This window comes from Ovis aries, chromosome 17, assembly GCF_016772045.2.
Source record: "Ovis aries strain OAR_USU_Benz2616 breed Rambouillet chromosome 17, ARS-UI_Ramb_v3.0, whole genome shotgun sequence".
NCBI classification, from domain to species: domain Eukaryota; kingdom Metazoa; phylum Chordata; class Mammalia; order Artiodactyla; family Bovidae; genus Ovis; species Ovis aries.
The window spans coordinates 71,170,691-71,192,679 of record NC_056070.1 but is presented as its reverse complement, the minus strand read 5'-3'; the positions used below and the strand labels follow the sequence as shown (position 1 = coordinate 71,192,679).

The 21,989-nt window shown below is 52.9% G+C and overlaps 1 protein-coding gene across 25 annotated transcripts in view; it reads right to left on the bottom strand.

Annotated features, from left to right (window-relative positions):
* Positions 1-21,989, bottom strand: part of LOC114108841 (immunoglobulin lambda-1 light chain) — a 469,312-nt gene that overhangs the window by 27,389 nt on the left and 419,934 nt on the right. Inside the window, exons 1-2 of one of the 25 annotated variants that reach the window (XM_042234136.1) lie at positions 16,926-17,006; positions 16,486-16,780 (exon numbers count right to left, since the gene is read on the bottom strand). The exons of 20 other annotated variants lie outside the window; for them this stretch is intronic. In XM_042234136.1, the coding sequence (XP_042090070.1) occupies positions 16,486-16,780; positions 16,926-16,971 (341 nt within the window). In that variant the 5' untranslated portion in view covers positions 16,972-17,006. Of the gene's footprint in view, positions 1-3,360; positions 3,659-3,797; positions 3,879-8,093; positions 8,392-8,550; positions 8,632-16,485; positions 16,781-16,925; positions 17,007-21,989 lie in introns of those variants that run through there. 4 more of the 25 variants (XM_042234135.2, XM_042234131.1, XM_042234140.1 and 1 more) reach the window with 4 other exon arrangements.

Sequence of the window (21,989 nt, the reverse complement as noted above, 5' to 3'; positions counted from 1 at the left end):
ACGTGGCCAGAGTCACGGTGGAGACGTCAGGGTTTCCTGGAAGCCAAGTCTTTCCTCTGCTCCATCCTGGTTCCACCCTGGCCTGGACCCCCCTCCTCCTCGGCCTCCTGGCTCACTGCACATGTGAGCCCCTGGTCCACCCAGGTGAAGGACCTTAATCTCATCCAGGACTTTGAAGTGTCTCCTCCTTCACTGTTTCGAGGTGACGTTCACATGTGGGTCTGGTTCTAGCTCCACCTCCAGAACTTTTAATGGAAGGTTCTTCTGACCCTTCAGGTTCCCTGGGCGGTGACCCTCACCAGGCCCACACCACAGGTGCCGCACAGCTGCAGGACCCAGCCCAGACACAGCTCCCGAGTGACAGAGCCAGGATGACATGCTCCTCTGCCCAGAGCAGAGGGAGATCTTACAGGCCCCTGAGGTCCTGTAAGCGTCCACTGTTGCCCCTGAGGTCCTGTAAGCGTCCACTCTTGGCCATGAGGTCCCGTAAGCGTCCACCGTTGCCCCTGAGGTCCTGTAAGAGTCCACTCTTGGCCATGAGGTCCCGTAAGCGTCCGCCGTTGCCCCTGAGGTCCTGTAAGCGTCCACTCTTGGCCATGAGGTCCCGTAAGCGTCCACCGTTGCCCCTGAGGTCCTGTAAGCGTCCACCGTTGCCCCTGAGGTCCTGTAAGCGTCCACTCTTGGCCATGAGGTCCCGTAAGCGTCCGCCGTTGCCCCTGAGGTCCTGTAAGCGTCCGCCGTTGCCCCTGGGGTCCTGGGCAGCCGGTGGGTGCTGGCCCTCAGTATCGCCGTGTGTGGTCTGGGCCTTCGACCAATCGTGTGCTCAAAGGACTGACTAAGTGCAAGGCAGAACACGTGCTGTGAGTCATGAAAGCACCTCATGTGAGATGTATACGTGCTGAGCTTTTGTTTCTTTGCCTACATCGGGTGGCACGCAGGGTCTTTATTTGCCACCTGTGGGATGTAGTTTCCTGAGCAGGGATTGAACACGAGCTCAGAGTCTAGCCACTGGAGCACCAGGGAAGTACCGGAAATACATTTTTAAAAGTTGCCTTCAGTTACTGGGGAAACGCAGGAATACAAATAGTTTTTCTAATTAAGACAAATAGACCTCTTGGCTCTGTGTGCCTGGAGCGGACAAGAGAGATCACTGTAGGGCCCCAGCCCTGTGGGGAGAGATGGGGGAGGAGCCTGTCCTCCAGGAAGGACAGAGGCTGTCCGTGCAAGCGAAAAGGTGGAGTCTGTGCATCCTGACGGGACGACACCACAGAAAGCCGGCCCCTGTCCTCAGGTGTGAGGTGTGGGTACCCAGCCCCTGCCCGGGGACCTGATGCCCAGGTCTCCCCAGCTCCAGGTGCGGTGTTGAGTGACTCTCTGCTGCCTCCTGGTGGCCACTCTGCACTGACTGCTGAAGGGGCCAGGAAGTCATCTGCCCAGGTGCAGATTCAGAACCCGCTGCCCAGCTGGTGAATCCCTGGGCCTTGACTGTCGGTCCCGTGGGAGGAACCACTGCTCTCTTCATGCCCTCAAACTGCCTCAGTGTCAAGCTTTAGGGTCTCAGGTTACCTGTGAAATGATGGGCAGACCTGTTTGGAGAAGGGCCCAGGGTTGCACCTGAGGCGTCTCTGTGTTGCCACCTTTACGGCATTAAGTCTCCAAAACACAAACGGTCTTTCTATATGATTTGCTCGTATTTAATTTCATCACCAAATGTTTTATAACTCTCTGTAAACAGATCTTTTCTCTCCTAAGTTAAATGAACTCCTTGGATACTGTTGTTAATGGAATTGTTTGTTGGAGCATCAAAACCCAGATGATTTTTGCATCTGAATCTTGAGCCCTGATGCATTTCTGGATTCATTATGAGCTCTAGTAAGTTTTTGTGGACTTTCGAAATTTGTCTATATTGTATTATGCGCCCAGAGAATAGAGACCCTTTGATTTCTTCCTACCAGTTTAGACGGCCATTATTTCTTTCTCATGCTCAGCTGCTGTGACTAGAACGTCCAGGACGGAGTTCAATGGCAGTGGGGAAAGCTTTCAGTCCTTCTCATGGAGTGGGATGTATGTTGTGGGTTTTTCATAAATGCCCTTCATTGGCTTGAGATAAAGTCTTTCTACACAGAATTCTCTGGTGTTTTGTTTCTTTTTTTCCTTCGGTCATGAAAAGACGTTCAATATTGCCAAATCTTTTTCTGCACCATTTGTGATATTTAATGTCTTTTCTCTTTAATTTGTTTCGGTGGTACACTCATGACTGACTGTCTTAGGTTGAACCACACTTGCATCCCTGGGGTGAATGTCACTTGCAATTTTGATACATTTTTGTTGATTATGTTGGCTAATATCTTAAAAGATTTTTTCTTGCATATTTATAAGGCATTTGGGGCTTCACTTTCTTTTCTTGTAATGTCTTTATTGGTAAGTGTAATTCCAACTTTATGGAATAAACTAGAGAGTATCCTTTCTCCTCTACTGTTTGAAAGATTTTGATAAAGATTAGTGTGCAATTAGTGTGTGTATACACCATTAGTGTATAATTACCATCTGTCCTCCCTGCCGGCTCAGACGTCAAATATCTGCCTGTTAGGCGGCAGACCCCATGCACAGGAGGCGACTCGGGTTCCATTCCTGGGTTGGAAAGATCCCATGGTGAAGGAAATGGCTACCACCTCCAGTATTCTTGCCTGTGAAATCCCATGGGCAGAGGAGCCTGGCGGGCTGCAGTCCACGGGTTGCAAATGGTCAGACATGATCTTGCAGCTAAACAATAGGAAGAATTAGTTAGCAAACCAAGACAGGAGTGCAATGCCTCCCTGCTAAGAAATGCATCCGGAGATGGCCAGTCACAAACAGCAGGCGGTCTTCGCAGCTCCCTGCTCCTGCCCTCTGGCCATCACGCAAATTCCTTGCTTTGCTTCCACTTCTTTCCAGCTCCTGATGGTGGAGCAACCGCTCCTGAGACTTTCCCATTTGTTGCTAACCATTCAAGTGTATTTTTGTTCAGCTAAAACCCCACGTAATAAAAAAAATGCCAAGCTTTTCTTTTGAAAAGAAAAAAACCCCCACCACATTGGACATATGTCTTTGCTGACTTTAAATGAGACCCGAGCTCTACATTTCACACATTGTCAAGAAAACACCATGGAGCCTGGTCCTGGGAGCCCTAAATCCATTCCTGACCCCTCTGTGCAGAGCCTGCTGAAGGGCCAGGAGGAGGGGCCGCCTGGGGGCTCAGCTCTGAAGGTACTGGGCCAGGCCTGTCCCTGTGGTGTGCACGGTCCTCCCGGGGCTGGAGGAGAGCGTGAGCAGGACGGGAGGGTTTGTGTCTCACTTCCCTGCCTGTCTGTGTCACTGTGAGCATCAACACCGATACCACCTAACTGACAGTAATAGTCGGCCTCGTCCTCAGCCTGGGCCCCGCGGATGGTCAGGGTGGCCGTGGTGTCTGATTTGGAGCCAGAGAACCGGTCAGGGATCCCTGAGGCCCGGTCGCTACCACCATAAATGACCGTCACAGGGGCCTGGCCCGGCTTCAGCTGGTACCAGTTAACACTAGCAAATGCTAAGTCGCCTCCCTGGCAGGCGATGCTGGCCGTCTGTCCCAAGGACACGGACACCGCAGGCTGCTGAGTCAGCTGAGAAGAAGCCAGGTGACCTAGAAGAGAGGAGAGGAAGGGGCGTGTGAGGAAGAGGGTCTCCTCCCTGCGGCCCCCAGCCCCTGCAGCAGCCCCTGTGCTGAGCTTAAGACCAGCCTGAGCCCTGGTCACTTGGGGGCCGAGCCTGGGGGCCCGCACCTGTGCAGAGAGTGAGGAGGGGCAGCAGGAGAGGGGTCCAGGCCATGGTGGATGTCCCCCGAGCTCTGCCTCTGAGCCCGCAGCAGCGCTGGGCTCTCCGAGCCCCTTTATTCCCTCTCAGAGCTTTGCGGGGGGCAGTGAGGGTTCGGGTTTATGCAAATTCACCCCCGGGGGCCCCTCCCTGAGAGGCGGGGTCACCACACCATCAGCCCTTGTCTGTCCTCAGCTTCCTCCTCGGCTTCTCACGTCTGCACATCAGACTTGTCCTCAGGGACTGAGGTCACTGTCAGCTTCCCTGTGTCTGACCACATGACCGCTGTCCCAAGCCCCCCGGCCTGGGGTCTCCCCTGGGCTGTCCCAGCGGAGCCCTTAGCCTGGCAGCATCCTGGCCATGGGCTGAGGCGTGGACTGTGCCCCTTGCCCTGGGTGTCCTGTGTGTCCTGAGGGGATGGCCTGCCCAGTCCTGACTTCCTGCCAGTGCTGCTCCCTGTGGGCTGGCTCCCCTGAAGCCCGCCTAGGGCAGCCCGGCCCCTGACCTGCTGCTCCTGGCCGCGCTCTGCTGCCCCCTGCTGGCTACCCCACGTGCTGCCTCTAGTAGAGCTCCGATTTCTCAGCATGGCTGGTTACTTACTGTCCCGAGTTCAGCTCAGTCGCTCAGTCCAGTCCGACTCTACATGGAATTCTCCAGGACAGAACACTGGAGTGGGTAGCCTTTCCCTCCTCCAGGGGACCTTCCCAACCCAGGAACCGAATCGGTGTCTCCTGAATGGCAGGCAGATTCTTTGCCAACTGAGCTATCCTGAGCGTGAGTGTAATTATTCTCTTCAGTTCTGTTCAGTCCCGCAGACTTGTCCACCTCTTTGCGACCCCATGGGCGGCAGCACGTCAGGCCTCCCTGTCCATCACCAACTCCCAGAGTTTACTCAAACTCACGTCCATCGAGTCAGTGATGCCATCCAACCATCTCATCCTCTGTCATCCTCTTCTCCTCCCGCCTTCAATCTTCCCCAGTATCAGGGTCTTTTCCAATGAGTCAGTTCTTCGCATCAGGTGGCCAAAGTTTTGGAGTTTCAGCTTCAGCATCAGTCCTTCCAATGAATTTTCAGGACTGATATCCTTCAGAATGGACTGGTTGAATCTCCTTGCAGTCCAAGGGACTCTCAAGAGTTTTCTCCAACACCACAGTTCAAAAGCATCAATTCTTTGGTGCTCAGCTTTCTGTATAGTCCAGCTCTCACATCCATACATGAATATTGGAAAAAACCAAAACTTTGACTACACAGACCTTTGTTGGCAAAGTAATGTCTCTGCTTCTTAATATGCTGTCTACATCGGTCTTAAATTTTCTTCCAAAGAGCAAGCGTCATTTAAATTCATGGCTGCAGTCACCATCTGCAGTGATTTTGGAGCCCCCCAAATTAAAGTCTGTCACTGTTTCCATTTTTTCCCCATTTATTTGCCATGAAGTGATGGGACCAGATGCCATGATCTTAGTTTTCTAAATGTTGTGCTTTAAGCCAATTTTTTTCACTCTCCTATTTCACTTTCATCAAGAGGCTCTTTAGTTCTTCTTTGCTGCCAGGCTAAGGGCTCAGCTGGGACAGCCCAGGGGAGACCCCAGGCCGGGGGGCTTGGGACAGCAGTCATCATAAGGGTGATGTCATCTGCATATCTGAGGTTATTGATATTTTTCCCAGCAATCTTGATTCCAGCTTGTGCTTCATCCAGCCCAGGATTTTTCATGATGTACTCTGCATATAAGTTAAATAAGCAGGGTGACAATATACAGCCTTGACGTACTCCTTTCCCTATTTGGAACCAGTCTGTTGTTCCAGGTCCAGTTCTAACTGTTGCTTCCTGACCTGCATATAGGTTTCTCAAGAGGCAGGTCAGGTGATCTGGTATTCCCATCTCTTTCAGACTTTTCCACAGTTGATTGTGATCCACACAGTCAAAGGCTTTGGCATAGTCAATCAAGCAGAAATAGATGTTTTTCTGGAACTCTCTTGCTTTTTCGAGGATCCAGCGAATGTTGGCGATTTGATCTCTGGTTCCTCTGCCTTTTCTAAATGCAGGTTGAACATCTGGAAGTTCACAGTTCACATGCTGTTGAAGCCTGGCTTGGAGACTTTGGGGCACTGCTTTGCTAGCGTGTGAGATGAGTGCAACTGTGCGGTAGTTTGAGCATTCTTGGCATTGCCTTTCTGGGATTCGAATGAAAACTGACCTTTTCCAGTCCTGTGGCCACTGCTGAGTCTTCCAAATTTGCTGGCTTATTGAGTGCATCACTTTAACAGCATCATCTTTTAAGATTTAAAATAGCTCAACTGGAATTCCATCACTTTAGCTAATTCGGTCCATTAGCTTTGTTTGTAGTGATGCTTCCTAAGGCCCGCCTGACTTTATATTCCCGGATGTCTGGCTCTGACACCATTGTGATTATCTGGGTCATGAAGATCTTTCTGTATAGTTCTTCTTAGGAACAGATTTTACGATCTCCATCCGTGCATCTCCTCAGATCTGGAGAGGCACTAACTCCCTTCACGGTGACATCAGACCCTCCTGACTCATAAAAAGCCTTTTGTAAAACGAATGCTTCATGGTGCTGAGCCCTCCCTTCACCAAACGTTATGCACCGACTCCCCCGCTGCCCCAGACAGCTCCCAGGGCTCTCTGAGAAGCTGCCTCCTGGGCTGCAGTCCGCATTTTGCCCCACGTAAAACTTAGCTCGCAACTCTCAAGCTGTGCATCTGTGTTTAGCTGACACCACAAATATAATGGGAAATTTAAATTAAATATAATCCATGGGGAGAAATCCAAACATCTTATGAGGGAGAGAGAGGGAGAGAAAGGAAAGAAGAAGCAGCAGGAGGAGGAGAGGAGAGAAGCCCGGAGAAGGCAGCAGGGAGACAGAGGGGAGGACACGCAGGGGAAGGGGAGGAAGGGGAGTGAAGTGAGAGAGAGGCCAGAGTTCATCAGAGTCTGGACTCGCAGCCCAACCCCGCGGGTGTGTCCCGAAGCCGGGGAGAGCCGGAGCCAGGCGGGGGACAGAGCTGTGTCTCCAGTCCTTGTGGCCGTGACCTGGAACTGTGTGGTCAGCCCCCCTGACCCCAGCCGGGCTCTGTTGTTGGTCTGGGGCTGTGATCCTGGGTACAGTGTCTGAGCGTCTGTCTGAAATCCCTGTGGAGGCGCCACTCAGAACGGACCCTGCCTGGCCCCACCTGGATCTGCAGATCCATGCCCAAGTGGGGCTTCCTTCCTGGAACTGAGCAGCTGGGGTGGGGGGGTCTGCACCCCGGGAGTGGAGTGGCCCCAGGGGCACTCAGAGCTGCCTGGGAGAGACAGAGCTTGTCTGAGACCCAGGGCTCATCTCCAAGGGGTCCCCTAAGGTGTCTCCTGGCCACAGTCAGAGCCAGGATGAGCACGTGGTCTGAGTCGGACTTTCAGAGCTGGTGGCTGCATCCCTGGGGACAGAGGGCTGGGTCCTAATCTGGGGTTCAGAGGGCGGGATGGGAGCCCAGCTGACCCCTGGGGACTGGCCTCCTCTGGGTCTCCCTTGGGCGGTCACAGCTTCCCCTGGAGGTGGACTCTGAGGAGGACAGCTGGGGCCCAGCTGTCAGGAGGGGGTTCAGGAGGCCACACTCAGGGGAGGAGACCCTGACCTGCCCGGGTTTTGACTGAGTTTTTGGGTCCTCCTGGAGGCTCTGGGCCTGCAGGCCCTGCAAGGTCATCTCTAGTGGAGCAGGACTCCACAAGACTGATGAGCTGAATCCTCTAGGAGAGGCATGATTGTGAGGGGCAGCATTCTAGAACCAGCAGGGTGCTCAGGTAGCTGGCACTGGGCCCAGTTGGCGGTGGGCAGGGCACTCAGGGCCGACCAGGGGTCTGGGGGATTCGATGATGCCCACAGCACTGGGTGTTCCATCGGAATCCCAGACGTCACAGGGCGGTTTCAGGGATCAGGTCAGGACATGAGGGCCCCAGAGAGGTGGCGATGGCCTAGACAAGGCCATCACAGAGAGAGCTCCAGGGACCATGATGGGATGGATGCGTCTGTGCTGTCAGCTTCCCCACATCAGCGCCATGGTCCCGCCAGCCCATCGTCCACTGCGGACGCCCCGGTGCAGAGCCGGCCTGGAGGGCCGGGAGGCGGGGCCGCCTGGGGGCTCAGCTCCGGGGGACCCTGGCCAGGCCTGTCCCCGCGGTGTCCACGGTCCTCCCGGGGCTGGAGGAGAGCGTGAGCAGCACAGGAGGGTTTCTGTCTCACTTCCCCATCTGCCTGTGTCACTGTGGACATTGTAACTGCCACTGTCCCACGACACACAGTAATAGTCGGCCTCATCCTCCGCACGGACCCCACTGATGGTCAAGATGGCTGTTTTGCTGGAGCTGGAGCCAGAGAACCGGTCTGGGATCCCTGAGCGCCGCTTGCTGTCTTCATAAATGACCAGCTCAGGGGCCTGGCCCGGCTTCTGCTGGTGCCACTGAGTATACTGTTCGTCCAGCAGGTCCCCCGAGCAGGTGACCTTGGCCGTCTGTCCCAAGACCACTGACACTGAAGTCGGCTGGGTCAGTTCATAGGAGACCACGGAGCCTGGAAGAGAGGAGGGGGAGGGGATGAGAAGGAAGGACCCCTTCCCGGGTGAGAAGGGCGTCTCCCTGAGGTCGTGTCTGGGCTGAGCTCTGGGTTTGAGGCAGGCTCAGTCCTGGGTGCTGTGGGACCAGGGCCGGGGTGCAGGGCTGGGGGCCGCACCTGTGCAGAGAGTGAGGAGGGGCAGCAGGAGAGGGGTCCAGGCCATGGTGGATGTCCCCTGAGCTCTGCCTCTGAGCCCACAGCAGCGCTGGCCTCTCCGAGCCCCTTTATTCCCTCTCAGAGCTTTACGGGGGGCGGTGAGGGTTTGGGTTTATGCAAATTCACCCCTGGGGGCCCCTCCCTGAGAGGTGGGGTCACCACACCATCAGCCCTTGTCTGTCCCCAGCCTCCTCCTCGGCTTCTCACGTCTGCACATCAGACTTGTCCTCAGGGACTGAGGTCACTGTCAGCTTCCCTGTGTCTGACCACATGACCGCTGTCCCAAGCCCCCCGGCCTGGGGTCACCCCTGGACTCCCCAGAGGGGCGGTCAGCCTGGCAGCGTCCTGGCCGTGGACTGAGGCATGGTGCCCTGGGGTTCACTGTGGATGTGACCCTCAGAGGGGTCACTAGTCCTGAGGGGACGGCGTGTCCAGTCCTGACTTCCTGCCAAGCGCTGCTCCTTGGACACCCGTGGACCCGCAGGGCTGGCTCCCCTGAAGCCACCGCCTCAGGCAGCCCAGCCCCTGACCTGCGGCTCCTGGCCGCGCTCTGCTGCCCCCCTGCTGGCTACCCCACGTGCTGCCTCTAGTAGAGCTCGGATTTCTGAGCGTGACTGATGACCGTCTCAGGTACATTCGTGTCCCCGTGAAGGGCTCACTTAGCTTTTCTCACGCTAGGGAACCACGGTCCTCCTGTGTACAGTGATTACATGCCTCTCTGTTGGGCTTTTTCAGAGGATTCTGCAGCCAGGAGTCACAAGGAGTCTTAGCTGAGAAATGCTGGATCAGAGAGACTGGATAACCAGTGTGAGGGGGGGAACCTGGAAGATCTTCAGTTCAGTTCATTTCAGTCATTCAGTCGTGTCCGACTCTTTGGGATCCCATGGGTTGCAGCACACCAGGCCTCCCTGTCCATCACCAACTTTTGAAGCTTGTTCAAACTCATGTCCATCTAGTTAGTGATGCCATCCAACCATCTCATCCTCTGTTGTCCCTTCTCCTCCTGCCTTCAATCTTCCCTAGCATCAGGGTCTTCTCCACGAGTAAGTTCTTTGCATCAGGTGGCCACATTTTGGAGTTTCAGCTTCAGCATCAGTCCTTTCAATGAATAGTCAGGACTGATTTCCTTTAGGATTGACTGGTTTGATATCCTTGCAGTTCAAGGGACTCTCAAGAGTCTTCTCCAGCACCACAGTTAGAAGCCATCAATTCTTCGGTGCTCAGCTTTCTTTTTGGTACAACTCCCACATCCATACATGACTACTGAAAATATATTAGTCTTGTAGAACCAGTTTGGGGCTTTGCACGTGGCGCTAGTGGCAGAGAATCTGCCTGCCAACTCAGAAGATGTGGGAGATGCAGGTTCAGTCCCTGGGTCGGGAAGATCCCCTGGAGAAGGGCATGCCAACCCATTCCAGTATTCTTGCCTGGAGAATCCCATGGACAGAGAAGCCTGGTGGGCTACAGTCCATGGAATCTCACAGAGTCAGACACGACTGAAGCAACTTAGCTACATGGAAAAGAGCATGCATGAAGCCGTCGAAAAAACAGGTCAAGAAATCTCGTGTTTTGAAGGCTTACTGAGAAAGGTGACGCACTGTTCCAACACTTCCTCTCAGTTGAAGAAGATCAGAAGCATTAGTTCAAATGGTCATCAGTACCTTGGATGTGCTCCAACAGGTTATATCTGCAGATGGAAATGAAGGCAATTTATGGGGTAATTGGAGGACAAGATGAGATCATACACTTAGAACATTGCCTGGCATTTAAGGCATGTACAATAAACATTAGCTATTATTAGCAAAATAAATTTAGCTTAAATCACCAAAATCAGATAGTATTCTTAAAGTCACTGAGCTGTAAAATCAGGGACGTGTAGCCAAAATGTAAATTTTGACTCGTTGTAATTTCCATGTCACAAGACTAGAAAATCACAAATGTAATATTAGTTAAAAAAAATCCAGAAAGAATCCAAGAATTTAAAATTGCCTCACATTTCTATGCTAGACAAGCTGATATTAAGTTATAATTACTGAAGGATTGGAGTATTAAACTCTTCACATATGAGGCAACACGGCTCTCTAGCAAAACATTTAAAAATATGTTGTGGATAAATTATTGTTGTCCTTAAAGAAATAAAAAGACATAAGCATAAGCAATTGGTTGATATAGTCCACTGAGAATTTCAAAAGCCATTTGGCAAAGTTTTACACGAGCTAATTTCAAAATCTGGTCAGGCTGTAGTGAAGAGTCTGTTTTATCTTACAGAGGGTCTAGAGATAAGAAGCAAATAATATAAATTAATTCTTCTCTGAATAGAAATGGGTGAATAAGAGAGTTCTGTAAAGACTGCATGAATTAATAAATAATTTTATTAATAATGTAATAACTTGGAATGGAGACAACAGAGCAAAATATTTATATTTGGAGATGATACTAAGTCATTTTGAGTAGCTAAGAATAGACTCCTGAAAGATCTGATTTATCTTTGAGAATAAATAGAAAAATTATCAATGATGGACAAGGATAAACCATTGTATTTGTATACTAAAAGAATCCAAGCCAGAGAAATGAAATTCTAGTTTCTGGTAATGGAGGAATAGCTTTTACTGGGCCAAATATTCTTCAAAAAACAACAATGAATTCTGAAGAAAATATTACAACCACCTAAAGGCACTGGAAAACAAACAAAAACAGCGGAAGCTTGACAGCAGCCCACTCTTGCAAGGAAGACGTGGCATGGACTAAGTCTCTCATTTTTCTGAATTTGTTTACCTGAGAGCAAACCCCAACTTATGCCAGATAGAGTGGCTAAAACTTGGCCAGAAAATTCACAGTCCTAGAGGCGTGAAAAGTCAGAGGACAGGTGTCGGGGGGCCACAGAAGGTTGAGGTTGAAGAGCAAGTCTCAGAACGGAGAGCGCCGTGGAGGAGGCGCCATCCTGCACACCAGCTCCACTTGAGTCTCTGTCTGACTCTTGAACTACACAGGTATGCAGAAGGCTCCAAGCAGCCTAATTAAGTCTAGAAGAAATAGACTAGGTTTCTGCTGCTTCATCTACTGGATGAGATGGCTGGATGGCATCACCGACTCGATGGACATGAGTCTGAGTGGACTCCGGGAGCTGGTGATGGACAGGGAGGCCTGGCGTGCTGCGATTCATGGGGTCGCAGAGAGTCGGACGCGACTGAGTGACCAGACTGAACTGAACTGAACTAATGCTTCAGGCAACACGAAGAGCCTATCATTAGAGTTCTGTCAGGAACACGGTCTGGTGAAAGGTTCAATAGTCTCAAGAGGGACACAAAAGAAACCAGAACCTGTACACCATATCATTAGCAACGTCCAGGGGATAAACCCAAATGACCAGGAATGTGAAAAAATAAGAAAATGTGGCCAATGTTCAGATAAAAGGCAAGCAATGGAGACAAACCCGGAGACAACCGGTATAACGAAATCACCAAAGATTTTAAAACAGCTTTTTAACTATGCTTGACACTAAAGGAAAATACGCTCAAGTGAACAGAGAATTCCAGAGAGGAATAGAAAATGTCGAAAAAACCCAATTAAGTCTTAGACCTGAAACATCACTGTCTAAAATGAAACATCCCCTGGGTAGTCTCAACAGGGGACTGAAGACACAGAAGAAAGTGCTGGTGAACTTAAAGACAGTTCAGTTCAGTTTAGTTGCTCAGTCATGTCCAACTCTTTGCGACCCCATGAATCGCAGCACGCCAGGCCTCCTGTCCATCACCATCTCCCGGAGTTCACTCAGACTCACGTCCATCGAGTCCGTTATGCCATCCAGGCATCTCATCCTCGATCGTCCCCTTCTCCTCCTGCCCCCAATCCCTCCCAGCATCACAGTCTTTTCCAATGAGTCAACTCTTCGCATGAGGTGGCCAAAGTACTGGAGCTTCAGCTTTAGCATCATTCCTTCCAAAGAAATCCCAGGGTTGATCTCCTTCAGAATGGACTGGTTGGATCTCCTTGCAGTCCAAGGGACTCTCAAGAGTCTTCTCCAACACCACAGTTCAAAAGCATCAATTCTTCGGCGCTCAGCCTTCTTCACTGTCCAACTCTCACATCCATACATGACTACTGGAAAAACCATAGCCTTGACTAGATGGACCTTAGTTGGCAAAGTAACGTCTCTGCTTTTGAACATGCTATCTAGGTTGGTCATAACTTTTCTTCCAAGGAGTAAGCATCTTTTAATTTCATGGCTGCAGTCACCATCTGCAGTGATTTTGGAGCCCAAACAAATACAGTCTGACACTGTTTCCACTGTTTCCCATCTATTTCCCATGAAGTGATGGGACCAGATGCCATGATCTTTGTTTTCTGAATGTTGAGGTTTAAGCCAACTTTTCCACTCTCCTCTTTCACTTTCATCAAGAGGCTTTTAGCTCCTCTTCACTTTCTGCCATAAGGGCGGTGTCATCTGCATATCTGAGGTTATTGCTATTTCTCCCGGCAATCTTGATTCCAGCTTGTGTTTCTTCCAGTCCAGCGTTTCTCATGATGTACTCTGCATAGAAGTTCAATAAGCAGGGTGACAATATACAGCCTTGACGTACTCCTTTTCCTATTTGAAACCAGTCTGTTGTTCCATGTCCAGTTCTAACTGTTGCTTCCTGACCTGCATACAGATTTCTCAAGAGGCAGGTCAGGTGGTCTGTATTCCCATCTCTTTCAGAATTTTCCACAGTTGATTGTGATCCACACAGTCAAAGGCTTTGGGATAGTCAATCAAGCAGAAATTGATGTTTTTCTGGAACTCTCTTGCTTTTTCCATGATCCAGTGGGTGTTGGCAATTTGATCTCTGGTTCCTCTGCCTTTTCTAAAACCAGCTTGAACATCAGGAAGTTCACAGTTTACGTATTGCTGAAGCCTGGCTTGGAGAATTTTGAGCATCACTTTACTAGTGTGTGAGATGAGTGCATCATTTAACCTTTACTCACTACATACCTGCAGCAAGTACATCCTCTCCATTTGTGTCAATCAAAACTGTCTCCAGACATGGACAAACGTCCCCTGGGATGGTGGAAGGACCTTTTGTTAAGAACCACTGGGTCAGAGATTCGTAGACTTTTGTCTTGTTGACTTTTTAAAAATACATCTTGTTTTTTATTTTCTTGGTTTCTGCTCTTATCTTTATGATTACTTTCCTTTTGCTTGGGGCTTCCCTGGTAGGTTTTCCCTTCTGGCTCAGCTGGTAAAGAATCTGCCTGCAATGTGGGAGACGTGGGTTCAATCCCTGGGTTGGGAGGATCCCCTGGAGAGGAGAAGGGCTACCCACTCCAGGATTCTGGCCTGGAAGATTCCATGGAGTGTATAGTCCATGGGGTCACAGAGTCGGACATGACTGAGTGACTTTCACACACACACACACACACACCCGTCCATGGTAGCTCAGCTGGTAAAGAATCCCACCTGCAATGCAGGAGACTCCGGTCCAATTCCTGGGTCAGGAAGATTCCCTTTTGTTTACTCCGTAAGATCTTGTCTGGGGACAAAGCTAACAGCTATGCCAGGCCTTCTGGGCGTCAGAGAATGTGGGGGCTGTGGACTGGATGGATATATGTGCATTCTCCCAAACACAAACATACATCTGTATACATGTACATGGAGAGAGAGAGAGGGGGAGGCGGTGAGTCTCCAGGGGGCCGTGTAACCCACGTGACACTCGTGGAGGCGTTTGTGGCTGATCACTACACAGTTTTTCCTTCCGGTTTCTTGGTCAGTTGACTTCACAATTCAAATTCCTATACTTCATTTTAGACTGAGGGAGTTTTGAACTATTCTAAAATCTATGTATACATGAGTTATTATGTCCAGCGCCATGAGGGCTCATTTCGTGTGTCCACTTTACCTGGAAACAAGGCAATCAGCCCTGATTTACTTCTAGGGGCGTCTGGGGGTGTTTCTGGAGGACAGGAGCACTTGAACCCAAGGGCTCAGTGAAGCAGGAGGCTCTCTGCCGGTGGACCCAGGAGGAACGCAAGGCCGAGGAAGGCAGAGTCCCCTCCTCCCTAACCCGAGGTCTCTGCTCAGAAAAGGGACAATCTAACGACTAGAAGGAAAGAAAGAAAACCAGCTGTTGGAGGGTTGTTCTCTGGAGCAGATTCACACTTTGAGGCTCATGTGGAGGAATTCTGGGTGAAACAGAGCACTCACCGTGTGTGTTGGGAAATTTTAAATCACATGTGCAGTCACAACTTTGTTTAAGCCAGACAGGGTAGCACAGCAAAGTCAGCACATCGGTCACTTGTGTTTTTGATAAAGGAGAGGGAACTTGCTGGCACATTCAGGAAAGGCTTTGGAAGAGAGAGGCCACAGGAAGATGGTGAGGACCAGGGTCTCGGGCAGAGGGATCAAATTCCCTGCTCTTCACTGTTGCACCCCTGTGTGCTGTCCATCTTGTCCAGAGTAGTTCAGTCTTCAGATGCTATTGTTTCCATTCATGTAAATTCAGTCTGGATCATTTTTAAACCTCTGTTGTTTCTACTTAACGTGTTTAAAATCTCTTTATCTCAAGAAAAAAAAAATTAAACACAATTTGAAAGGTTGGTTTTGTGTCCTTGACTATAAACTCCGTTATCTGGGCCATTTCAGAGCATGTTTGAATCAATGCATTTTGTACTTCCTATGGCTCCTATTTTCTTGATTCTTTACAGGTAATTTTTGTTAGGAATCGGGTACTGTGAATCTTTCCTTGTTGAATATGGGATATTTGCGTTTTTCCCTAATTTTTCTTTTTTTGACTTTTGGGTTTACCTTCAGGAAAGTCACTGGGACTCAGGAAAGTCCTTCCTCCACTTGTTATTTCGTCTCTTCCTGGGGCCAGGGTAGCGCGTCCTCTGGGCTGAGTTTCCCCGCACGAGGCCAGTTCTCCTGACTCTCACCCCGAGGCCTTCGTGAGGAGCTCCCCCTGCATCTGGGCAGCCGGCTACTGGATGTGCGTGTGTCTCTGGCCATCGGCGTCCAGTGTCCTTGGAGGTTCCGTCCTCACCTCCGCTTACTGTGCCCCACACTCGAGCTCTCGGGGTCCGAGCAGTGTCTGCAGTCTGCAGACCCTCTGGGTAGCTCTCGCCTCCTCAGGACTCTCCTCTCTAGACGTGTGTTTTCTTTCGGCCCCTTGGACCTCCACTCTGAACTGCAGGCATGGTGCTGAGTGTGATCTCTGGTGGAAGCCTGGGAGGCTGGACGGGTCCGCCCTGCGGTGTGGTGACAGGTGTGGGCTCGGGGTGGGGCCTGCACGTCGTCCTGACCCGAGCCGGGACTGGGCTCCGGGCCTCAGGCTTCGCTGACCTGAATCTCCCTCAGAGAGGGGTCAGGGCCTGGGCGGGGGGACCGTCTCTGCAGTGACAGCCCCTCCCAGGGAGGGCACAGCGGGGAGCTGCCGCGGCCCCAGCACAAGTGGGAGGTAGCGGAGCCCAGGGGAGGGGTCTGATGGCCCCACACCGGCCCCGGGCTGGTTCGTTCTGTTTCTCGAGCTCCACAGAAGCTCCGAGGAGCTGGGCAGTTCTCTGAATTCATCCAGGAGTTTCGGCTGCTGAGGGTCCTGTCAGCACCGCAGGGACATCCAGGGGCCGTTAGCACTGGGTCTCTGTCCCTCTGTCTGTCCTCATCCAGGCCTCCGTTCCCCAGGTCACTCCACGGCCCAGACACCGACACAGCTGGGCCTGCCAGCCCGTCGTCCACTGCGGACGCCCCGGTGCAGAGCCTGCCTGGAGGGCCGGGAGGCGGGGCCGCCTGGGGGCTCAGCTCCGGGGGACCCGGGCCAGGCCTGTCCCTGCGGTGTCCACGGTCCTCCCGGGGCTGGAGGAGAGCGTGAGCAGCACGGGAGGGTTTGTGTCTCGCTTCCCCGCCTGTCTGTGTCACTGTGAGGATTATTGCTGCTGTCAGCTGACAGACAGTAATAGTCGGCCTCGTCCTCGGTCCGGGCCCCGCTGATGGTCAGGGTGGCTGTTTTGCCTGAGCTGGAGCCAGAGAACCGGTCAAGGATCCCTGAAGGCCGCTCACTGTCTTTACAAATGACCTTCACAGGAGCCTGGCCCGGCTTCTGCTGGTACCAAGCTGTATATTTTTTATCCAGCAGGTCTCCCTGGCAGGTGATCTTGGCCGTCTGTCCCAAGGCCACCGACACTGAAGTCGGCTGGGTCAGTTCATAGGAGATCACGGAGCCTGGAAGAGAGGAGATGAGAAGTTAGGACCCCTTCCCCGGGCACCTCACCCTGAGGCGGTGCCTGGACTGTGATCTGGGTTTGGGGCCGGCCCAGCCCAGGGTCCTGTGGGGCCTGAGCCTTCGGGCAGGGCTGGGGGGCCGCACCTGTGCAGAGAGTGAGGAGGGGCAGCAGGAGAGGGGTCCAGGCCATGGTGGATGCGCCCCGAGCTCTGCCTCTGAGCCCGCAGGTGGGCTGGGGCCTCTGGGCTCTCTTATCCTCAGAAGGGATGTCCTCATGCAAATCTCCTTCCTGCCTCTCCTGGCTGGTGACCGGCCCCCTGCTGAGCAGAGAGCTGCTGGCTCCCAGGAGGAGTCTCCTGCGGCCTAACTGTCAGGCCTTTGCCCAGGTGCCCAGACTCTCTCTGGGCTGAGTGAGAAAGGTTGCCCCTTCCCCCAGCTCTTTCACACACCCTGTGTCCGCTCATGGGGCGCCCTCTGTGTCTGGGAGACACACAGGAGTCCTCTCTGGGGACGAGGTCATCATGTGGAGGGCTGGGCACGCTGGAAGTGGGTGCTGAGGGGACCAGGTCCTGCTGCTGTGAGAGCCAGGATTCCAGCATCAGACACGGTGACACTGGTCACATAGCTCTGGCAGAATATTTATTATATTTCTTTAAAATTGCATTTATTTATTTATTGACATATCGAGCTCTCCAGGTGACCCAGTGGCAGAGAAGTCAGCTGCAATGCAGGAGGGACAGGAGACGGATTTGATCCCGCGTGGGAAGGTCCCCTGGAGGAGGGCATGGTGACCCTCTCCAGCATTCTTCCCTGGAAAGTACCCCGGACAGAGGATGCTGGTGGGAATCTGGGGCTCCTGCCCATGGGGAAGCGAAGAGCAGACGCCACTGAGTCAATGAGCACACATTTGTTGGCCTATGGTTGATTTGCAATGTTGTATTAGTTACAGGTCACAGCAAAATGATTCATATACATGTATATGGTTCGTATGTATAAATATTCTTTTTGTATCGTGTTTTAGAAATAAAATGGGGGAAAAAAATCTTCTGTACCTAGACCAAGGCAAGAACTCTTGGACTTGACAGTAACTTCATTATATGTAGACGGAAGAAGTCAAGTGGAAACATTAAAATGTAAAGCATTTGTTTTTAGAAAAGCGTTTTTTAGAGAGTTGAAAAATCCAGGAAAGTTTAGAAAGTACTTTCTACTCACAGATTCATCAAAAGACTTGTGTACACATTTCAAAAAATCTCAAAACTAATCAATATGAAAAAAATCCACTAGGAATGGGGAGAATGTTGTGAAGAGACATTTCTTCGGGAGTGTACGGATGCCAGATGAGCAGATGGGACGATGGTCACCACGAGTCATTAGGGGAATGTCAGTTACACCCTAAGGAGACCCCGCTACACACCTGAGCAGATGGACTCAATATAAATGGCGGCGAAACCCAAGGCTGGCTGGATAGCAGGCAGACAGGTTATCCCTGAGTCACAGAAGGCATGCCAAGTGTCACAGCCACTCTGAGAAAGAGTTCTGCAGCTACTAACACACTAAACACTGGATTACTGTACAGTCTAGAAATTGCGCTCTTAAAATTTATTTCAGGGAAATGAAGACTTAGGTTCCAATAAATCCCTATACACCAGAGCGACCAGCTCCTGATACAGTCAGCTCAGGCAGCTATGCTCAAACACCATCCACATGGTGCTTAAATACCATGAATCTCTACGCTCTATTTCTGGGGGTCAGAAGTCTGTGATCAAGACCCTGCAATCTTGTTTTTCTTGCCAGGGCTTTCCTTGGCTCACTGAGGGCATCTCCTGGCTCTGTCGTTACAAAGTCTTGTCTCGGTGGCTCATGGGGGGATTGGGCAAGTGTTCCAGGTCTCCTTTATAAGGTCACCTATCCTATCTCCACAGGGCAGAGTAACCTGGAAGTGGACACCAATGTCCACCCTGTTCATCTGTCACTTTCAGAGATGGGGCAGACAGTGGCCTCCCTGAGAGCCTGACCTTGTCACAGAGATGACCTCTAATGGGTGCCCCGCGCTCTATGGATGAGACTCTGCAGGGGGGACCCCTCCCTGGTGGGTCACCATCTCAGCACAGCAGGGAGTGGTCTTCTCTGCCTCCCTTTCCCGCTGCTGTCCTCCCTTCTGTCTGTCCCTCTGTGTGTCATCAGAGGCTCCTGCTGACTGTCTCCGGTTCTCAGCAGCCCAGACCGTGGGGGTGTGGGTGTGCTTGGGCCCGCGGGGGTGGGTTTGCTCCCTGCTGATGTCCCCCTCCCTCTCCTGCGGTGTCAGGAGGACAGGACACTCCCCACTTGAGGGAGCCGTACGTAGGAGCTCTTGTTTGGGTCGAAGGCACTGGAGAGAACAGCCCTTCCCCGGAGTGAGGGCCTGGGAGACGGTCCTGTGTCCCCAGTGAGTCCAGGAAGACTCGTGGACAGAGGTCACTGAGGGATGGCACCCAGATGTCCTGTCTAGCCCTGCCTCCTGCACCCTGTCCATCCCTCATCAGGACACCAGCCTCCTCCTCTCCTCCTGCCCATGGGCATCACCAGGCGACGGGAAGCTCCTGGACTTTCCCCATCAGCCCTCAGTCACTGAGGCCCAGCTGACCTTCCCAATCCAGCCCCGAAATCCCACGCGATGCTGGCCAGGTCAGTGCCGAGAGTCAGGGTCCCTGTGGTCAGGACAGCTGCCCCACGTTGACTCAGGGGCCGGGTGTGTGTGAAAGATGCTTCTTTTTCAGATTTCAGACAAACTATGCGGGAACCTCAGGTGCACAAACCTCCCTCCCAAATGCATTTGAAGGGATCGCCCGCAGGCTGAGACGTGGGGCGGGACCGTAACCTCCAGCTCAGTGTCCCTCCCCCATCCCTCTTGCTGTCTCTGCGGCAATGGCGCTGGCCCGTCACGAGGACGTCCTGTGGGTGGAACGGGAGCCATTCTTGACAGCAAGGCTGAGACTCTTTCTAGCGGGCTCCGGGTCTGTGTGGTCACAGAGCCCCTCACACGCCCCTCATTCCACCAGGACCCAGCTCTGCTCCCACCATGAGGCTGAGGCCCCATCCTCCCCTGAGGCCCAGCCTTCCCGCTGAGCCCTCAGTCCCAGCAGAGCTCCACTTCTGCCCCCCGGGCACCTGACTCCGGTCACTCGGTGCCTCGACCTCCAGTGTCACCTGTGGACCCCGAGACCCCGGTCCCTGGCTTGAGAGGCCCCACAGGGCCTGGGGGCTCCTGGGGACAGGGTCGTCTCAACTCAGCCCCCTCCCAGGGTCATGGGCCCTCCTGGTCTGGGCTGGCCTCTCCCAGCATCATCCACACAGGCTTGTGGAAGAGGAAACGCAATGTCCTGTTTCTAAACCACTTAAAATTAGTGTGTATCTGATCTCCAGCTGGTGAATCTGGGAGAGTCGGGGAGATGGATTTCTGAGGGGAGACTCAGAGGTCAGGGCCCTGTGGACGGACAGGGAGCAGCTCACCCTGCTGCCCGTGGGCAGAGGGCCCGGGAGGGAGGGGTATGCCTCACTTCCCCTTTGTCTGTGTCCCTGTGGTACCCACTTTGGCCACCATCATTATAGCTGACACCACAGATGTAATCAGCCTCGTCGTCAGACTGAGGTTGCTGATGGTCAGGTAGCCGTCAGCCCCAGAGCTGGAGCTGGAGCCGGAGGCGCGGTCGGGGATGCCGTCCCCCGGGGTGACTTTCCCGTCACTGGTCAGCCTCATCAGATGCCGAGGGGCCTGCCCAGGACTCTGTTGATGCCACTCAGTGTAGGCTGTGCTGCGCTCACTGCTCAGGGCGCAGGTGAGCTTGGCCGAGCCTCCCAGGGAGGAGGACGCAGATGGGGGCTGGGTCAGCACAGGCCGAGCACAGAGGCCTGCAGACAGAAAGGCAGTTGAGGCTGAGGCCGCCCACACTGGGCAGGGGACCCTCAGGACTGAGCCAGACGGAGGGGCAGGGAGCCCCCCGAGGCCCTGGGCCACACTGACCCGTGCTGACCAGCAGGGACAGCAGGTAGAAGGGGACCCAGGCCACGGTGGGAGGTGCGTCCTGAGCTCTGCCCGGAGGCTGCCCAGCTGCACGGGCCTCTCCAGGCCCCGTTTTATCCTCGCCCCTTGCAGCTCCAGAAGGAGGGGGCAGTGCACGCAAGTCAACTCCCCGCCCCCGTCCTGGGTCTCAGCTCCTGTCTCAGCCCTGAGCCCAGGGCCTCACTCGGGGGATCCCCTGGCATCAGAGGCCAGGGCTACGTGTGGGTTTCAGAGGAACAGACATTCTCCCCAAGAGAAGTGCGTTCAAGGAAGCACCAGTCATGCCCTTTGCACTTGAGCCCTGCCCAGGGGACGGGCACCTGCGAGGGTCGGCAACCAGGACCCGGAGCGCCCCCTGGTGCCCCTGGACGGTCATCTTCCTACACCCGTAGCTCCTTCAACACAGGGAGGACTTGGGAGCCCCAGGAGAGGCCAGACTCCTGGGGAGTCGCCTGCATCCCCTCCCCTGGCGCCATAATAACCCCCAGCGCCCTCCGTGACGGCTCAGCCTCTCCCCAGTCTAATGAGCAGGAGCCAGCATGGGAGAGGACATGACTTCCCCAGAGTCTTCCAGACAGGGATGAGTGGGTCAAGATTCCATCCAGGGCCCTGACCTCAGAGCCTGACCTTTCAGCCCCTTCCCTCCCCTCCCCATCTTCGGGCCCCATAGCTTCTTTCCCTCCCCCACCCGAGGCCTCCCGAGCCCCTCCGCTGGCAACCTTTTCCTCTGTATTCAAGTGCCCGGGAACCTACGCCAGTAAAATAGTCCCTACCGGCCAGCGTTCCTTTTAGATCCAGGTACAAAACAAAACTTCATGACATGTCATGGGGTTCTTGCAAACATCTTCCCACTGAAAGGGATGCTTATAGAAATTTAATAAAAAAACAGTATTGCCATTTATTTCACAAACAATATTAACAATGTGCATGATGGCTCAGAACCACCTTTGAACATTATAGTTGCATTCCTCACTTGCCTTTGAGATGGAAGTCACATGCATACATGTAAAAAGCCCCCAGTTTCTCGGTGGAATGTAGGTTGGCAGCTTCTCCCCAGCAATAACTCCAGGTTTGGGACCCTCACTCACCTCTTGGTGGTGGTGGCGAGTGTATTCTGCAGGCACAGATATCCCAAGGAAGCCTCATCCATCTCACTGACTCAGTCCAGT